Source organism: Chelmon rostratus, chromosome 14 (genome assembly GCF_017976325.1).
Source record: "Chelmon rostratus isolate fCheRos1 chromosome 14, fCheRos1.pri, whole genome shotgun sequence".
Classification (NCBI taxonomy): domain Eukaryota; kingdom Metazoa; phylum Chordata; class Actinopteri; order Chaetodontiformes; family Chaetodontidae; genus Chelmon; species Chelmon rostratus.
Genome location: NC_055671.1, coordinates 16,127,943 through 16,142,030, shown reverse-complemented (window position 1 = coordinate 16,142,030; position 14,088 = coordinate 16,127,943). Strand labels below are relative to the sequence as shown.

At 43.0% G+C, this 14,088-nt stretch overlaps 1 protein-coding gene across 1 annotated transcript; it reads right to left on the bottom strand.

Annotated features, from left to right (window-relative positions):
* Positions 1-10,227: 10,227 nt before the first annotated feature.
* On the bottom strand, positions 10,228-12,679 carry msx2b (muscle segment homeobox 2b). The gene is made up of 2 exons (XM_041952425.1): positions 12,156-12,679; positions 10,228-11,662 (listed from the first exon to the last, which is right to left on the bottom strand). Exons 1-2 carry the CDS (start codon positions 12,562-12,564, stop codon positions 11,208-11,210), a joined length of 864 nt encoding a protein of 287 aa, XP_041808359.1. The 5' UTR covers positions 12,565-12,679; the 3' UTR covers positions 10,228-11,207.
* Between the last annotated feature and the right edge of the window lie 1,409 nt (positions 12,680-14,088).

Genomic DNA, 14,088 nt, shown 5'->3' with positions numbered 1-14,088 from the left:
AAAGAAACTATTTGCAACTTTAGGACAATTTCAGTGCTGTTCAGTATCAGCTGATTCTATTAATACCCTCATTAACATGTCATAGCAGCAACTAAGAGAATGAGCAAGAGCCAAATGGGTCAATAAAATTGTTATCAATTCCCTTTTAATGTTGGGCTGTTTAAGAGAACCCAACAAGCCAAATGATTTAGTATTTCCTTGATGGGCTGCTGGGAGCTCTCTACCTGTAACACAAGCTGTTAGCACTACAAAATAAAAACAAGCATTCGTAAATGCCACACTGCCGTCTCCCCTGCATAATGCAATGTAGATAATCCAAGGCAAAGAAACAACAACGGCCAACTCCGAGGCATTTATCCAGACGAGCGATGACCCCTGAGGAGATGGCATCCATCAAATCCACCTCTCCTGGATCTGCCGCTCTCTCAGCATTTCAATATTTCCATTACTTACCTTTTTCATTGTTCTGTCCAACACGCTCAGTATCACCCCACATACACCCACACCCTACGCCAGTATCTCATCACATGCACTAGTTTACCTTTTTATTACAACAAATGGCTCCATCAGTCCTCTTCACCTCTGTGTGCTCATCATTTCTACCTTCACCCTTGTTTTCTTACCGGTGGTGTCGCTCAACACTGAACCACTCGTTCATTTCTCCTGTTATGTTCAGATGAGGTGCCGTGTATGAGGAAGAAAATCGTTTATTAGCACCATTCTGCTGGAGCTACTCTTAAACGTTCCGTTCAAATGCTGTGCTCCAGCTGATTTGTGCCTGTTTTTTGGTGAATACATCCACTGAGAATTTTCTCTTAATGGGATCTCTAAGGCAATGTGTAAACATGAGCATGTGTGCACTCAATATGTGTCAATATGACTGTGTAATGAGGGTTGTCCTGCGTTTCAAGGAGTGTTCTTTGCACATAGGTTATTGGGTTTTTTGAGGGGGCATAAAAGTCACCATAATTCTATCCATCTACAGAACACATAGCAGGCTGAATGAATCTGTCATTTTTCTGCATAATACCACCGGCGGGTGATGAAACCTCCTATTGCTGTGCAGGTTTGCACATGCAGCCAAATACATACAGGCATGAAGGACACAGGCATGCATGTATTGAACCACTCGCTGGCAGGCACAGAATCACTCTTGAAGCTCTACGTGATAATTTGGCACAACAGTGGCACCCTGGACAGACAGTCAGAATTCACAGCTGCAGTCTGCTTGGGCTTGTGGTGACATTAGACAATAAACAAGTGTGTGGTGCCTGGTGCTTGCAAGTCACGGTGGATCAGGAAATGTGGAATGGTAACAAAATTTCTATTCAGTATGAACAATAAAACACTTGCAGTGCTTGTGGCATTTTTAAATCCAGTACACCACGGACTGAATAGCCAATTCTGAAGCTAAATATGTTGCTACATCCCGTATGAATCACACAGACTGGTGAAAATTAAAAGTTCGTTTTCCCCACATACAGCTTGAGGCCTTCAAGTAAACATTTGGATTTTTTCTGGAAAAAAAGGGAAACAAAATCATTCATTCTGCGCAAAAATGCTCAGCACTTCCCGAACTCTGGTGTTTCTGGCAATCCAATTCCTGGAGATGGTTAAGTCAAGTCTAAAAGAGTTCTGCTGTGTGAAGACATGAGGGAGACTTTTTTGACTGTCATTAATAAGCATCATATTTAAGAGTGCACACACACACTTTTTAATTCTCACACACACACCAACAACTGTGCATAAAACAAAGTCAGAGTTGAAAAATTACATCTCATGTAGCAGTGCGAGTGTTCCTTTTCACCGTACATCAAGTAACATGCAAGCCAATCTGAGGAAAGACACACACATCCACACCCTCTCTGATACACAATCCTTTAATCCCCCCTGTGATTCTATAGCACGCACAGACACACACACACACACACACACACACACGTTTGTCACCTGTGTCCCCCCTTCAAACGCCGTCCCTTTGAGAACCTGTGCAGATCCATGTGCATAATCCGACCTAATGAGAAAGGGCGGGGTGGGGGATAATCACATGACATCATACATGTGAATATATAAATAGCATTTATCCCACAGCTATGTTCTCACACATCATATGGCTTCAACAGCCGGCAAATCACATGGCCTCAAATCCCATTCAACGCAGACCTGATGGAATGTGAGTGTAAGTGATGACTAAAAAGTCATATTACAAAGGATGTAAAGAGTACTAGAATATTTTACTCATTACTTTTAAGAAATTTGACTCAAGTAAAAGTCTGTGGAAACATGCACTCACATTTAAACAAAAAAGCAGGTCATTTAAAATGGACTCTGAGTAAATGTCACTGTGTTAATGATGATGGTAGCACTGTATTATATTAAATGAAATAGAACCTGTAGGCTAAACAAGGAACACATTAAGATATCCAGACTAGTGGGACAACATCACACCGTTCCCAAATGTGAACCACGTCACTAAGCTTCATGTGCAAACCATTCATACTGTATATTCCTTTCTATATAAAAGCAGCCTGTGCATCAATTTTCAGTGCAGTCTTGAGCTACACACAGAGAGAGGTGCAAGAAGTAATGTTTGGCTGCATAACTGAAATAAGATGCAGCCGGTGTAGAGGTGTATATACTGTAAACTCAAGCAGCAGCTGCAGCCCACAAACACACACTCAGAGCAAAAAGAGAGCCTGCATGGCTTTTACACACACAAACAACACCACAAAGGAAGAAAAATGGCTAACATTAATCACCAAACAACATAAAAAGGCATGTAAAGCCTGAGAAAGCATTAAGATTAGGTGATAACTATACAACCTTTAATCTAAGTGCAAAATGTGGAGAGTGGTGAAACCATCAACATAGGGTCATATAATGGTGTTGGGCAGATGAAATTGTAACACTATAACAAACACAACATGACTGCCTACACTGGCAAAGTCTTATAAATTAGTAGGTGTTAATTAGAAAGTAAAGTAATCTGCCAACACTAAAACGTTAGTGTTGAATGTCAGTTTGTCAAATTAGCAGCTTTGCAAGTCTAGTATATGTGTTTTGTATGTACTTTTGTTTATAGTTCAAATCTGAAAATTGTTAAAGCTCTTTTACTTTGTCCAGAATAAACCAGATCGCAGGGGCGTTTCAGTGTGTGTTCAACACCTGTGCTGTGCTTTATGAAGTTTTTTTTTTTTTTTTTTTTTTTTTTTAAATCAGCACGTGGATTTGTAAAGTACTTTGTGTCTGATGAGTTGGAACGTCGTGCACGGTGACCACAGCAGAAACAAGCCTGTCGGGTGATTGAGGAGGATGTGATCGTGTGGAAGTAGCACCGGTTTGTTGTTTTACTCACTTGTCCGAATGTCTTCCTGCGAGTCTTGCGTGCCGGAAAGTCGTCCACAGTTCAACTTCTGTTGCTCATTCATTCCCAGTGCAGCATATAACCAGTCTGCTGCAGCCCTCTGGTCCAAATGTGCTCCTCAAATTTCCCAAAAGCTTTGAGCTGAATGTATGCTAATGTCATTTGTTACTCCCCCTCCCCTGGGTAATACTTCAGTCGGATGAAGTGGTAATTCGTGTTGTTTTCATGGTGAAGTTTGTAGTATTCAATCTAAGAGGTTGCAATGTGCATAAAGGCTTGCATCATGATCTGAATCACAGTTTTTACTGGCTGAATGAATCATAATTTGTATGTTTATTGCGCCCCTTAAAATGTGTTTGCCAAAAGCTAATCAGCTTGTGTTAGTGCTGGGCCTGTGACTGAGAGCGAGGCGAGGGAGGAGGAGAGGTGGCAGCACAGCGACAACACAAGCGTGCGCGCGCGTGTGTGTGTGTGAGAGAGAGAGCTTGTGTAAAACCTGAGAAGAGGGTTGTGTGTGTCTGTGTGTGTGTGAGAGAAAGGTGGACAAAAAAGCGAGAGAGGGCACTGCAGTGGCATGTGTGGCGAACTCTCCCTTCGCACTGTAACATCAGTCTCGATCTCTGTGACTTTAATTTGTGATGTCGAAAAGGTGCTACGGCGGTGCTGAGAGTGTATGCGAGTGTGTGCGTGGTGTGTGTGCGTGGTGTGTAATTGTGGCAGCACATATAGCAAACTCAATCTGTGGCAACTCAACTCCTCTGTCTTCTCTGATAAAGTGGTGAAGGTTAAATGGTTGCAGGATGTCAGAGTCACAAAGGTAGAGGCTCTCTCTCTCTCTCTCTCTCTCTGTAACACACACACACACACACACACACACACACACACACACACACACACACACACACGCACACACACACACACCCTTAAAGATGCTTAAGGATGCAAAAAGCATTTCCCCAGCCACATACATGCACATACAGTCCCCCCTAACACTTGTACGCAGGCATTCTGCCTAGTAAACAGGTGTCTGGACAATATGGGAGTCTATAAATATGCCGAGTGTGCTCTCTTCTCCCTGTGCAGCGTCATTTGCATTTTTAAAGAAGCCCTTATTCTCAACTCACCATTCACCAAAATAACTCAAACTAGACACACGCTACAATTTTTAACAGCTCATAGATGAAGATATCCTGTTTTTCTTTTTTTTCTTTTTTTCTTTTTTTAGACGACTGATATGTTAAAATGTAATTCAGTCTGATTTTGTTCTATTTTAAGAACAGCAGGCAAATTAAAGCAGGATGGCCTCTAGTGGCTCGGTAAGGTTTCATTGATGCATACCGAGGCGACTCCTCTTAAACTTTGTTGCTATAGTGACGCCTGCTGGATGATAGAGGGTACTTCATCCTCACTGTCCTTCTGAAGGAGTTTCACCTCTGTGCCTCCCACTGTTTGCCCCTCCATACCATGAATAGAGAAAACATATGTGCGTGTGATTGTTGTGGATTTGCTATATTATAAACATTTCAAGAGATCTATATGTGTTCCTATATTTTAACTTCTGCACTATTTTATGCCTTGATGTGTTCAATTCTCATTTGTTCTTGTGTGATTTTCGTTTCACACGTATTGGTGGAGAACTAAGAGCTTCACTGCCAGCGACTGCTTCACCGTAGTTGCTGCGTATATGACAATAAAGAACTCGAACCTGCGCCTTACTGGCACGACCGTGACGGATGTCTCCGACTCTGAGACAGCTGATTTCTGCAACAAGCTGAGATGGCCTCAGGGACTGACAGACTGTGACCCTGTTTCAATCCACATCACAGGTCTCCCTCTCCAGCTCCTCTCTCCTCGTACGTGGCTGCGTGTCATTATCACTCTGTTCTGGTAATTCTTTCACTGCAGATCTTTAATACACTGGTATAATTTGATTGATGTTTGTTTTTGACAGCCTTCTTTAATTAATTAATTTTCTTTTTTTTTTTTTTTTTTTTACAAACCCTGACATGTCAAAGCATCTGTCTAAAACGCCGGGGGCCTACTGTGGCATTTTCCACATTAATTTAATTTGTCACGCAGTGGAAATGGCTCTAAATTGGCACTGAATGAAAAAAAAAAAAAAAAAACACTCAAACTCTCCAAGCTATTCCTTCAGGCTGAGCGCCACATCACAATGAAAGGACGTCTCTGCCTTGTGATCTAAAGAAAAACATATTTACCAGACCAATTAAGAGGGACTCCCCATCATCTAACAGACTGTATAACATCCATATATATTTAAAGTTTCTCTGGAACACATTTCAGTCACGTGCGTTTCTCTCTACCACAGATACCAGAAGGGTTACGTGTCCTCTCTCAGAATAGAATATCTCAACTGCTTAACCACGGCCACTTATGAGAGGACATTCATTCAAAACCATCAAACCCAGAAATCGGCATCAGTCTCTTAGCGTCCTCTGTGTTCTGCAGAGTGCATGACTGATTAGCTGAGAGGTCTCAGATCAGCGAACACCACATTTGCATTAACAGCTCGTTCGTGACGTCGACGGGCTCAGCGTAAAGTGATATGAATGGCCATTCAGCAGTGCTCTCGGAAGCCTCGTCGAGGTTTGATTTCACAATAGCCGAGAGATGAATTTGAGCATGACAGTGAACGAGGAGTTGTTAAATGCACTGTCAGTGTTCTCTGTGTAAACACTTGAATGAGTCATTTTGTAAGATTTCTGAAGCTGCTGCTCATGTATAAGCTGAGCGATTCCTTTTCAAACTTATCAGCAGACAGGCAAATTATCTAATCCCTGTGTGTGTGTGTGTGTGTGTGTGTGTGTGTGTGTGTGTGTGTGTGTGTTCTACCTATATTTATATAGAAATCAAAGAGCCATATTCTGTCTCAATATTTCTCATTATGCAGTCAGTTGGAGGGGGCTCCTACAGAGAACAACAAAATGCCTTGTCTATCAAATTTAATGTCAAGATCTTACTGGAATTTAGACAGAGATTTAGATGTGCTGTCAGGTCAAACATGCAGTGCATGGAGCCGTATCAAGAGCCAGTCATGGAAGAAGTGGGCACAGTGAGCACATTTGGACATGCTGTAAGCAGTAAAGTCCATGTGTTGGTTTAAACCAGTTAGCACCAGCATGCACGACCAAAATCAATAATTCTCCTTGAGATGATGCATGTTCTCATATGGGTGTCTATGATTCATCGTGTTTTCTGTCCATGTGCGAATCGATTTTAAAGCTTTAATGAGTTCATTATTTCTGAGAGGCCGCAGTTGTATTGTAAAGACGCGAACTACCGAGTGCTAATTTGCTGCTGAGGAAATATTTGACATCACAGAAAACCGAAATGCAAAAGCACGAAACCAAGATGAGAAAACAAATAACTAATTACCATGTTGTTTGTTTTGCACTGTGTGTGTGTGTGTGTGTGTGTGTGTGTGTGTGTACTTTTGTCTTGGTGAGACAGAGAGTTTCCAAAGACGTTTCCCACATTTCAGTAAAACAGAACATAACAGGGCATCATTTGTACGTGTCTGTGTTTGTTGAAGTGTATTACTCATGTTGTGGGGGCATAAATCTGTTTACAGTCACTTTGTGGGGACTCGCCTTCCTTATGGGGACAAAATGCACGTCCCCATAATGATAATCAGTCAATTTTAGGGTGAAGACTTGGGGTTAGGGTTAGGTAAGCATAGTTCATGGTTAGAGTCTCCAGGAAATTAATGTAAGTTTATGTAACGTCCCCAGAAATGAAACACCACTGTGTATGTGTGTGTGTGTGTGTGTGTGTGCGTGCGTGTATGTGTGTGTGTGTGTGTGTGTGTGCGTGTATGTGTGAATGTGTGTGTCCAGCATAATCTTTAGAAGTTGGCCGTCCTCCTCTTCCACTGGCCTGCTCCGGGCAATTTCCCTACATCTGCTACTGTGTGGTTCTCGAGGGATGTTTCCAAAGGCCACACACACACACACACACACACACACACACACACACACACACACACACACACACACACACACACACACACACACACACCACAGACGACAACAGAATTCTTGTGCATTTGAACATGGAAACTCACTGGGGGGTTCTCTTTGTGTCTGGGAGGCTCTGCCCAAGGCTTCATTAGTATCTGTAAACAAGTTTAAAAGAGAACAAATCAGCAGCAGCGCAGACGCTGGCTGCCTTTCTGTATTCTGGACGAGAGAGAGGAGACATTAAATTAGACGAGAGAGAATATACTGCAAAGTACAAATTTGCATTCTTCAATCATTCAGGGCTGCTCGTCCAGCTGTGAGCCGCTGTCCCTAATGTTTCACTGATGCTGACAAAAATGCATCTGCACCATTGTGGCGCAGCATCCCAAACAATGTTTTTTGTGTCTTTTGGTCCGACACATTAATTACCAGTGCTGAGCTGAACTCAGTAGTTTATTAGCTGATGTACAGGTAAATGGCCTCTCATTAGGTCAGCTGTTTTATGTATTTGAAAAACTTAAGAATTTTTCCTCATGAAGAAACAGCTTTTGTAACAAACTCCAGTGGCCTAATGCAGCGTAACTAAGGCCGTAGGTGTGATCCCACAACTGTCGCCACATTTTAAGAGCATCTTCCTGGTTCGGAGTGGTGGCCCCGCCTCAGAAATCCTTCTCAATGAGCAATGATGGCTCTTTCCTGGAATCAAGTCGGTGACTGTACCGTTTATTTGTTAAGTATGTTGTGCATGTGTGAAATCTCGTGGAGCAACGCCCAAACCTATGTTTTAATTGTTTACTTCATTATTATGGGAATCATGTGTTATGGGTGAGGAATCAACACAGAAACCGGAAGTACCGGTTTCCCAAATGGTAAAAAAAAAAGAAGAAAAGAAAAAAGGGGGAGGCCCTTTATTGCAAAGATTTTTTTTTTTTTTTTTAAAAAGCTCAATTTGTTCTCAAGAACAGGCACTCAGAGGCAAAAGGAAAACCCAAAGATCCTCAGAAAGCTCCTCTGAGCTGCAGCTCATCCTCGGTTTAGTGCTCTTCCTCAGGCTTATTCTAGCGTGCTTGAACAAATCAGGTGAAAGGAGGATGTGACATCACAGTTATATCACAGCTAAACTGCTGTAAATACATAACAATAGCTAGATGGGACCTTATTGATATGCACATATTAAGGACATAAACATCCATAGATAACCCACCAATGAGTGCAATGATTGCATATCAGCTGTATGGCCAGACAGTGAGACATCGCAGGTGAGTGCAACCACCAATCTACTGGAAATACACAATACATAGACCCCTATGAAGAACTATATGCAAAAATATTACAAATGTCCACATGGGACCTATCTATACGCCTTTTTGTGTTCCTTTTGCCTTTTAGTCCCTGTAACTGATTTTAAACGGGGCATTTTATAACTACATTTTTCTCCAACTTTCCTCTTTCGCAGTTGAACGAGATTCTTTCATTAACTATTCAATCTGTGTTTTGTTCTGCTGCGTCCTAATATCAGCCCGCAAACCAATTTTACTCGCATGCTGCTTCACAGAGCACAAGCGTGAGAATGGAGGCTTTTCCCATGATGCTATATTGCAAACAGCCACTAGAGGAGGCAGGAGACAAGCGCATGACTTGCAGACGGAGACGGGCCGGTCACATGCCGCCTTTAAGCAACATACAAAACCGCAAACATGCCCAATCACTGTCAGATAAACAGCAGCCAACAATGACAAAAACAGACCTGCAGCACAAGTGACAAGCCTCCAAACGAAAAAGACAGGATTTATTGAGCTCTCCACCGCTGAAATATAACACTCCTCCAGTAAGTAGCACAAACTTCTTCACAAGAGAGACTGAGCCGCTCCTGCCAATCTGCACTTCATTAGGCTGATTGCTTCCCTGTGTAAGCTACTTGCTTTGCCTGCCGCTTCCCACTGCCCGGCCTCTACAGCCTTGTTCTGATTAAAGGGAGACCTCATAAATACGCTGCTGCCTATAAACGATTTCCTCGTCACATCAAAGTCACACGGAAGTTGTAAGCTGCTCTTATAATTGCAACAAAGCGCAGGCATCTCCGAGCAGGCCCACACGCCCCTGCGGCTCCGTTAAACACCGGCACTGAGCTGGAGAGGCCAGGTCGAGTCTGGCTAATTCAAACTTTAGTCCGCGGTGGTCATTAATATTAAGTTTAATGAGGCAGGAAGAACATGATGCTAATGAGGAGCAGTGACAAATGAGCGAACGTCTCTTAAAGAGCCTAAGTTGTTAGTGTGTAAGCAAGCTCATATTAAACATATAAACATTAACACCTCCTCCACAAGCAAACTGAAAGAGTCAAATGGATTATTTCCACTTAAATAAACAGTAAATGTTGCTGCAAGTGGCCGGCGAGATTTAGAAATAAAAAGATTGGACAAAAGGTAAAAATTACAGACAATAGTTTCAGGCTGTTTATCCCTGATTGCCAACCCACCCTTCTATTATAGAGATAAATGCTGTTGTGAGTTCTCACGCTACCGCCGTGGTGCTCGGAGAACACAGTAATGGTCATAAATACAGAGATAATGATTGCCAGAGAGACAACACGCTGTATTTCTGTACAAACAAAACATCATTGTAAAAGTGTATTTACGCTTTAAAAAAAAAAAAAAAAAAAAGAAGAAGAAGGAAAGTTTGACCCGTGTGGTAAATGACAGCTCAGTAAGAACGGGAACTATCTGTGAAGTTGGATAATTTATGGGTACCATTTATGGTTTGTCAGACATTGCCTTGAACCCGACCGCTTTCTGGTGGGAAACACAGACACGGGATTAAACCACACAAACACACACAGGTTGGCACACACATGCACAAAGAGCAGCTGTAGAGAAAAAAAAAAAAGGCATAACAGCTGCCTTAACTGGTAAATGAGGAAAACGTGATTTTTTTTTTTTTGAAAGCTCTAAAGTGACCATAACTGCACATGTTTACATAACGCTACTTTATTTCTTTACACATAAAATTAAATGTCATTTATTGTAAGGAAACAGTCTGAAAGGCTTTGTTTTGCTCATCTGAATGTAAAAACATTGGTGGAAAAAAATATTCATATATAAACTGCATAGCGCGATGAGGCCCCTTTCAAAGGGGCGTTCAGGAAGAACAATATAAATACACTTTGGGTCAGAACTTTAGTACCATATTCTCACAACCTATCATAAATACACAACATAAGGCAGTCATACATTTCCAGTATTATGATAATTCAAGGAGAATAAATATGTCTACGATCTAGAAATGCGTGGTAAGGGAGGGAGTGATGAACATGTTTTTTATTGCTATGAGAGATAATTAGTTCTTTTCCAGACCCCTTTTTGCAGGATGGAAATGAAAAGAATGCTTCACTGATATGTTTTATTTGGCCTGAGTTCGCTGAAACACTCATCATCCACACAAGAGTACAAGGTGTCTTGATATTAAGGCCCCAACGCAAGGCACTGTAGTGGAATGGAGAGAAAGGCTTAAGTGAAACACACTTTGTATTATTGTGCCCAGTGCAAGTCCTCACCCAGCTCAATTATTGCTAAAGTAAACAAGTATAAACAGCTGGACAGTAACGCCCCTCCTCGTATAGACAAGTTGTGTAAACAGGCAGTCCGAAGGGGCAAAAGGATGTCTAAGTTGTTGTTTTTTTGTCCGTGCTGTGGGAAAAAATAGGTTCTTAATTTGACTTGAAGTGCTCGAGAAGTTCAAACACTCCTTGTGCAGTAGATCTATTATAAACATTGATTTTCAAGATGTCAGCCGCATGTCCTGTGTGTCCATTTTTGGGGATCCCTTGGAAACTCATTTCACCAAAGGCAGTGGTACTTCCATGTTCATGATAAGTGATACATGCTGTAGCCCAGAGGAGCCGCGTACAGTCCGAGGGGGGAAATGGGCAGTATGGGTCTGTGTTGGTGGTGATAGGCAGAGTACGTCTGTCCGTACAGCGACATGGCGCCCAGCGACAGCGGTAATGTAAAGCCAGGGTGTAAACCTCCAGCGGCGGCTGCCGCCACCGCCGCCGTCTTGGCGTCAGCGGCCATCTTGAGTTTCTCCAGCTCGGCCTCCTGGAGCCTCTTGGCTTTGGCCCTGCGGTTCTGGAACCAGATCTTCACCTGGGTCTCTGTCAGGGTCAAGGAGGAGGAGAACTCGGCGCGCTCGGCGATGGACAGGTACTGCTTCTGCCTGAACTTCCTCTCCAGGGCCAGGAGCTGGGACGTGGTGAAGGGGGTGCGGGGCTTTCGGTTGGTCTTGTGTTTCCTCAACGGGCAGGCAGGACTGACGTGACCTGAGAGGAGGAACAAAGCAGATTGAAGAAGATCAGCTGAATTTCATTGTTTGTGATTGCTGAGCATTTGGATATACTACACAAAAATGGTTAAATGAATTCAACTTAAAGATCAGAGTTGGATATCAGGACACACTTTTATCTTACAGGCTTCATTTTATGACTATGACAGATATGCCAGTGTTGGAGGTACTTCCTCACACAGTAACCCCCAAATACCCAAAATATCTGACTGAATTAGAGTAATGGGTTCACTTTGCACAGCCCCATGTATTTCTACTTTTGTTCAGACACCTCTGTCCATCAGGAGTCCTCCCTGCAGCTCAGCTTGTAGACAATCATCTGCCAGTAAACTGAAAATCTTACTGAGAATAACATGAAAGGTTTGCCCTCTTCATCCAAACTGCCAAATATAAGCTACTAAAAAGGTGACTGTGAAAAAAAAAAAAATCTATGAAGTTTCTAAGTGCTTCATCGTGTAGGAGTAACTCACGAGGCTGCGTGGAAAACGCGCTACTGGTGACCCAGGGTGCGCAGTCCTCTGACTCTGACGCCTCGGATTTTACCGGCGATGAAGGCGCCGCCGTTAAGCTCTTTCGGCTTCCCCCGGGAAGACTGCACGTCTCCCGGCACAGATACAGCGAGTGTAAACCCACAGGGCACACCGCCACCGAACTTCCCTCCGGTTTACAGCAGGTGGATTCGGCGCCGCGGTCGTCCGCCTCCCTCCCGGACATGAGCGCCTCCACGCTGAACGGGTGACGCCGACGCACCGCCACCGGAGATGTCTTCTCCTCCGCCGTTCCTTCTGCCGTGTCCGCGCGGTTACCGTCCTCCTCTGACGAACTGCACCCAAAGTCTTTAAAAGTCTCCTGGGAAGCCATTTTTCCTCCAGGTCTCATCCGGAAAAACGAGCGAACTCCAGGCGGAGCAGTCAGAGGGCAGCCGGCCAGGTGAGACCCGCTCCGGCGAGCGCAATGTTATGGAGCTGTCAAGTGGGATGTGGGAGTATGTATACGCATCACGTTGACACGACTCAACTTTGACCAATCACTGCCGCCCAAAATCTTTATGAGTGAGCCGATGCCGCCTTCAGGGACAGTCGGAAACGGAAAACGCCTTGTTTTGTTATGAGGAGAGGAGTTCAGCGGGACCTACGATGTATTATTATTGTTATTATCATTATTATCTTATATTAATAGGTGACCAAACCACTTCAGCGAGCCAGTACTTGAAGGCAGCAAAAGTCCTGAAGGGTCATGTGGTGGTTCACGGAAGTCCTCAGTCCCCATGCAAGTAAAATTAAATTAAATATTTAAAAAAAATGTTTAATTGCATATTTATTTAATTATTTTCATACTCAGTGGAGAAAAGAATGTAAGAAGTTTAATGTCACCGAGTTCAGTTTTGTTTTATAATAAGTCAAACTTTCCACATGGGTGTCAGAAAAAGCTTAATTTTGTTTAGTGAAACTCAAGATTTCTTTCAAAACTTGACGCCACAGATTTACCTCATGCTTCCTCTTTGCTTTAATTAGTGATTAAAAAAAAAAAAAGCTGTGCCACAGCATTATCACATGTTAAGCCTCAGTAATGGATTAGCTCTAACTCTAACCTCATGAGACTGCATGTGTAAACACGGGCCCCATGCGGGTAATTATGGAGAATTATACCCGAGATGAAACACTAACCCTTTTTTCTTCTTTATCTCGCTCTCTGATTTGTTTGCCGTTCCTTTTATTGGGACTTTCCATTGTAACTCACAGTGCTGCCGTGTGCTACGTCAGTGCAGCATTTAAAGAAGGGTGTCACACTCAAATTACAGAGTAAATTACTTCACTGAATTACAGATTTAGTTTTTAAAACCCCTGGCTCGGTCCGGCTGGTGTCTGAGGCGCAACCGGACACAAACCCAGTGACACATCCACATGTCTGCAGCAGACTCATTCATCTTTTTGTCCTATGATTCAATCCAATGCTCTGCGCACATTCGACATGAAGTAACCCATTGTGATTTCACCATGGACAATTTCACGTTATGTCAGATGAAAGTGCTCCGATAAGTGATGGCAGGACTTAACACTTGTTCCACCAGTTTATCTGAAGAAACAGTCCTTTGATGATGGTTGAAATATCATTAAGCTGAAAGGCTGTTAACTCATTTTAAGATTTTTTTCTCCCATGGTCATGCTTGTGTAATCTGTCGCCTAATTGCTCATATTTAACACCCATTGCTAACAGGAACCGTTCTGTCGCTGAATCACAATTAATCGCTATTTCACATCACAAGGCCTGATTCCCTCATAATCTGCTAATATCTAAGTGGTGGAGGCAATGAGAGTGTCTGTTTGTGTGCGTGTCCTTCACGGCCAGCCTACAGCGCTGCACAGCTATTCCAGCCTCTCACTCCCACAAGATTAAGTTGCT

What these genes read in the sequence shown, in the direction of transcription:
- msx2b (XM_041952425.1), bottom strand. Translation starts at nt 12,564, where the DNA reads ATGAGACCTGGAGGAAAAATGGCTTCCCAGGAGACTTTTAAAGACTTT. An exon ending in CGCGTTTTCCACGCAGCCTC is followed by an intron (nt 11,663 to 12,155) that starts GTGAGTTACTCC and finishes TCCTCCTCTCAG; the next exon opens with GTCACGTCAGTCCTGCCTGC.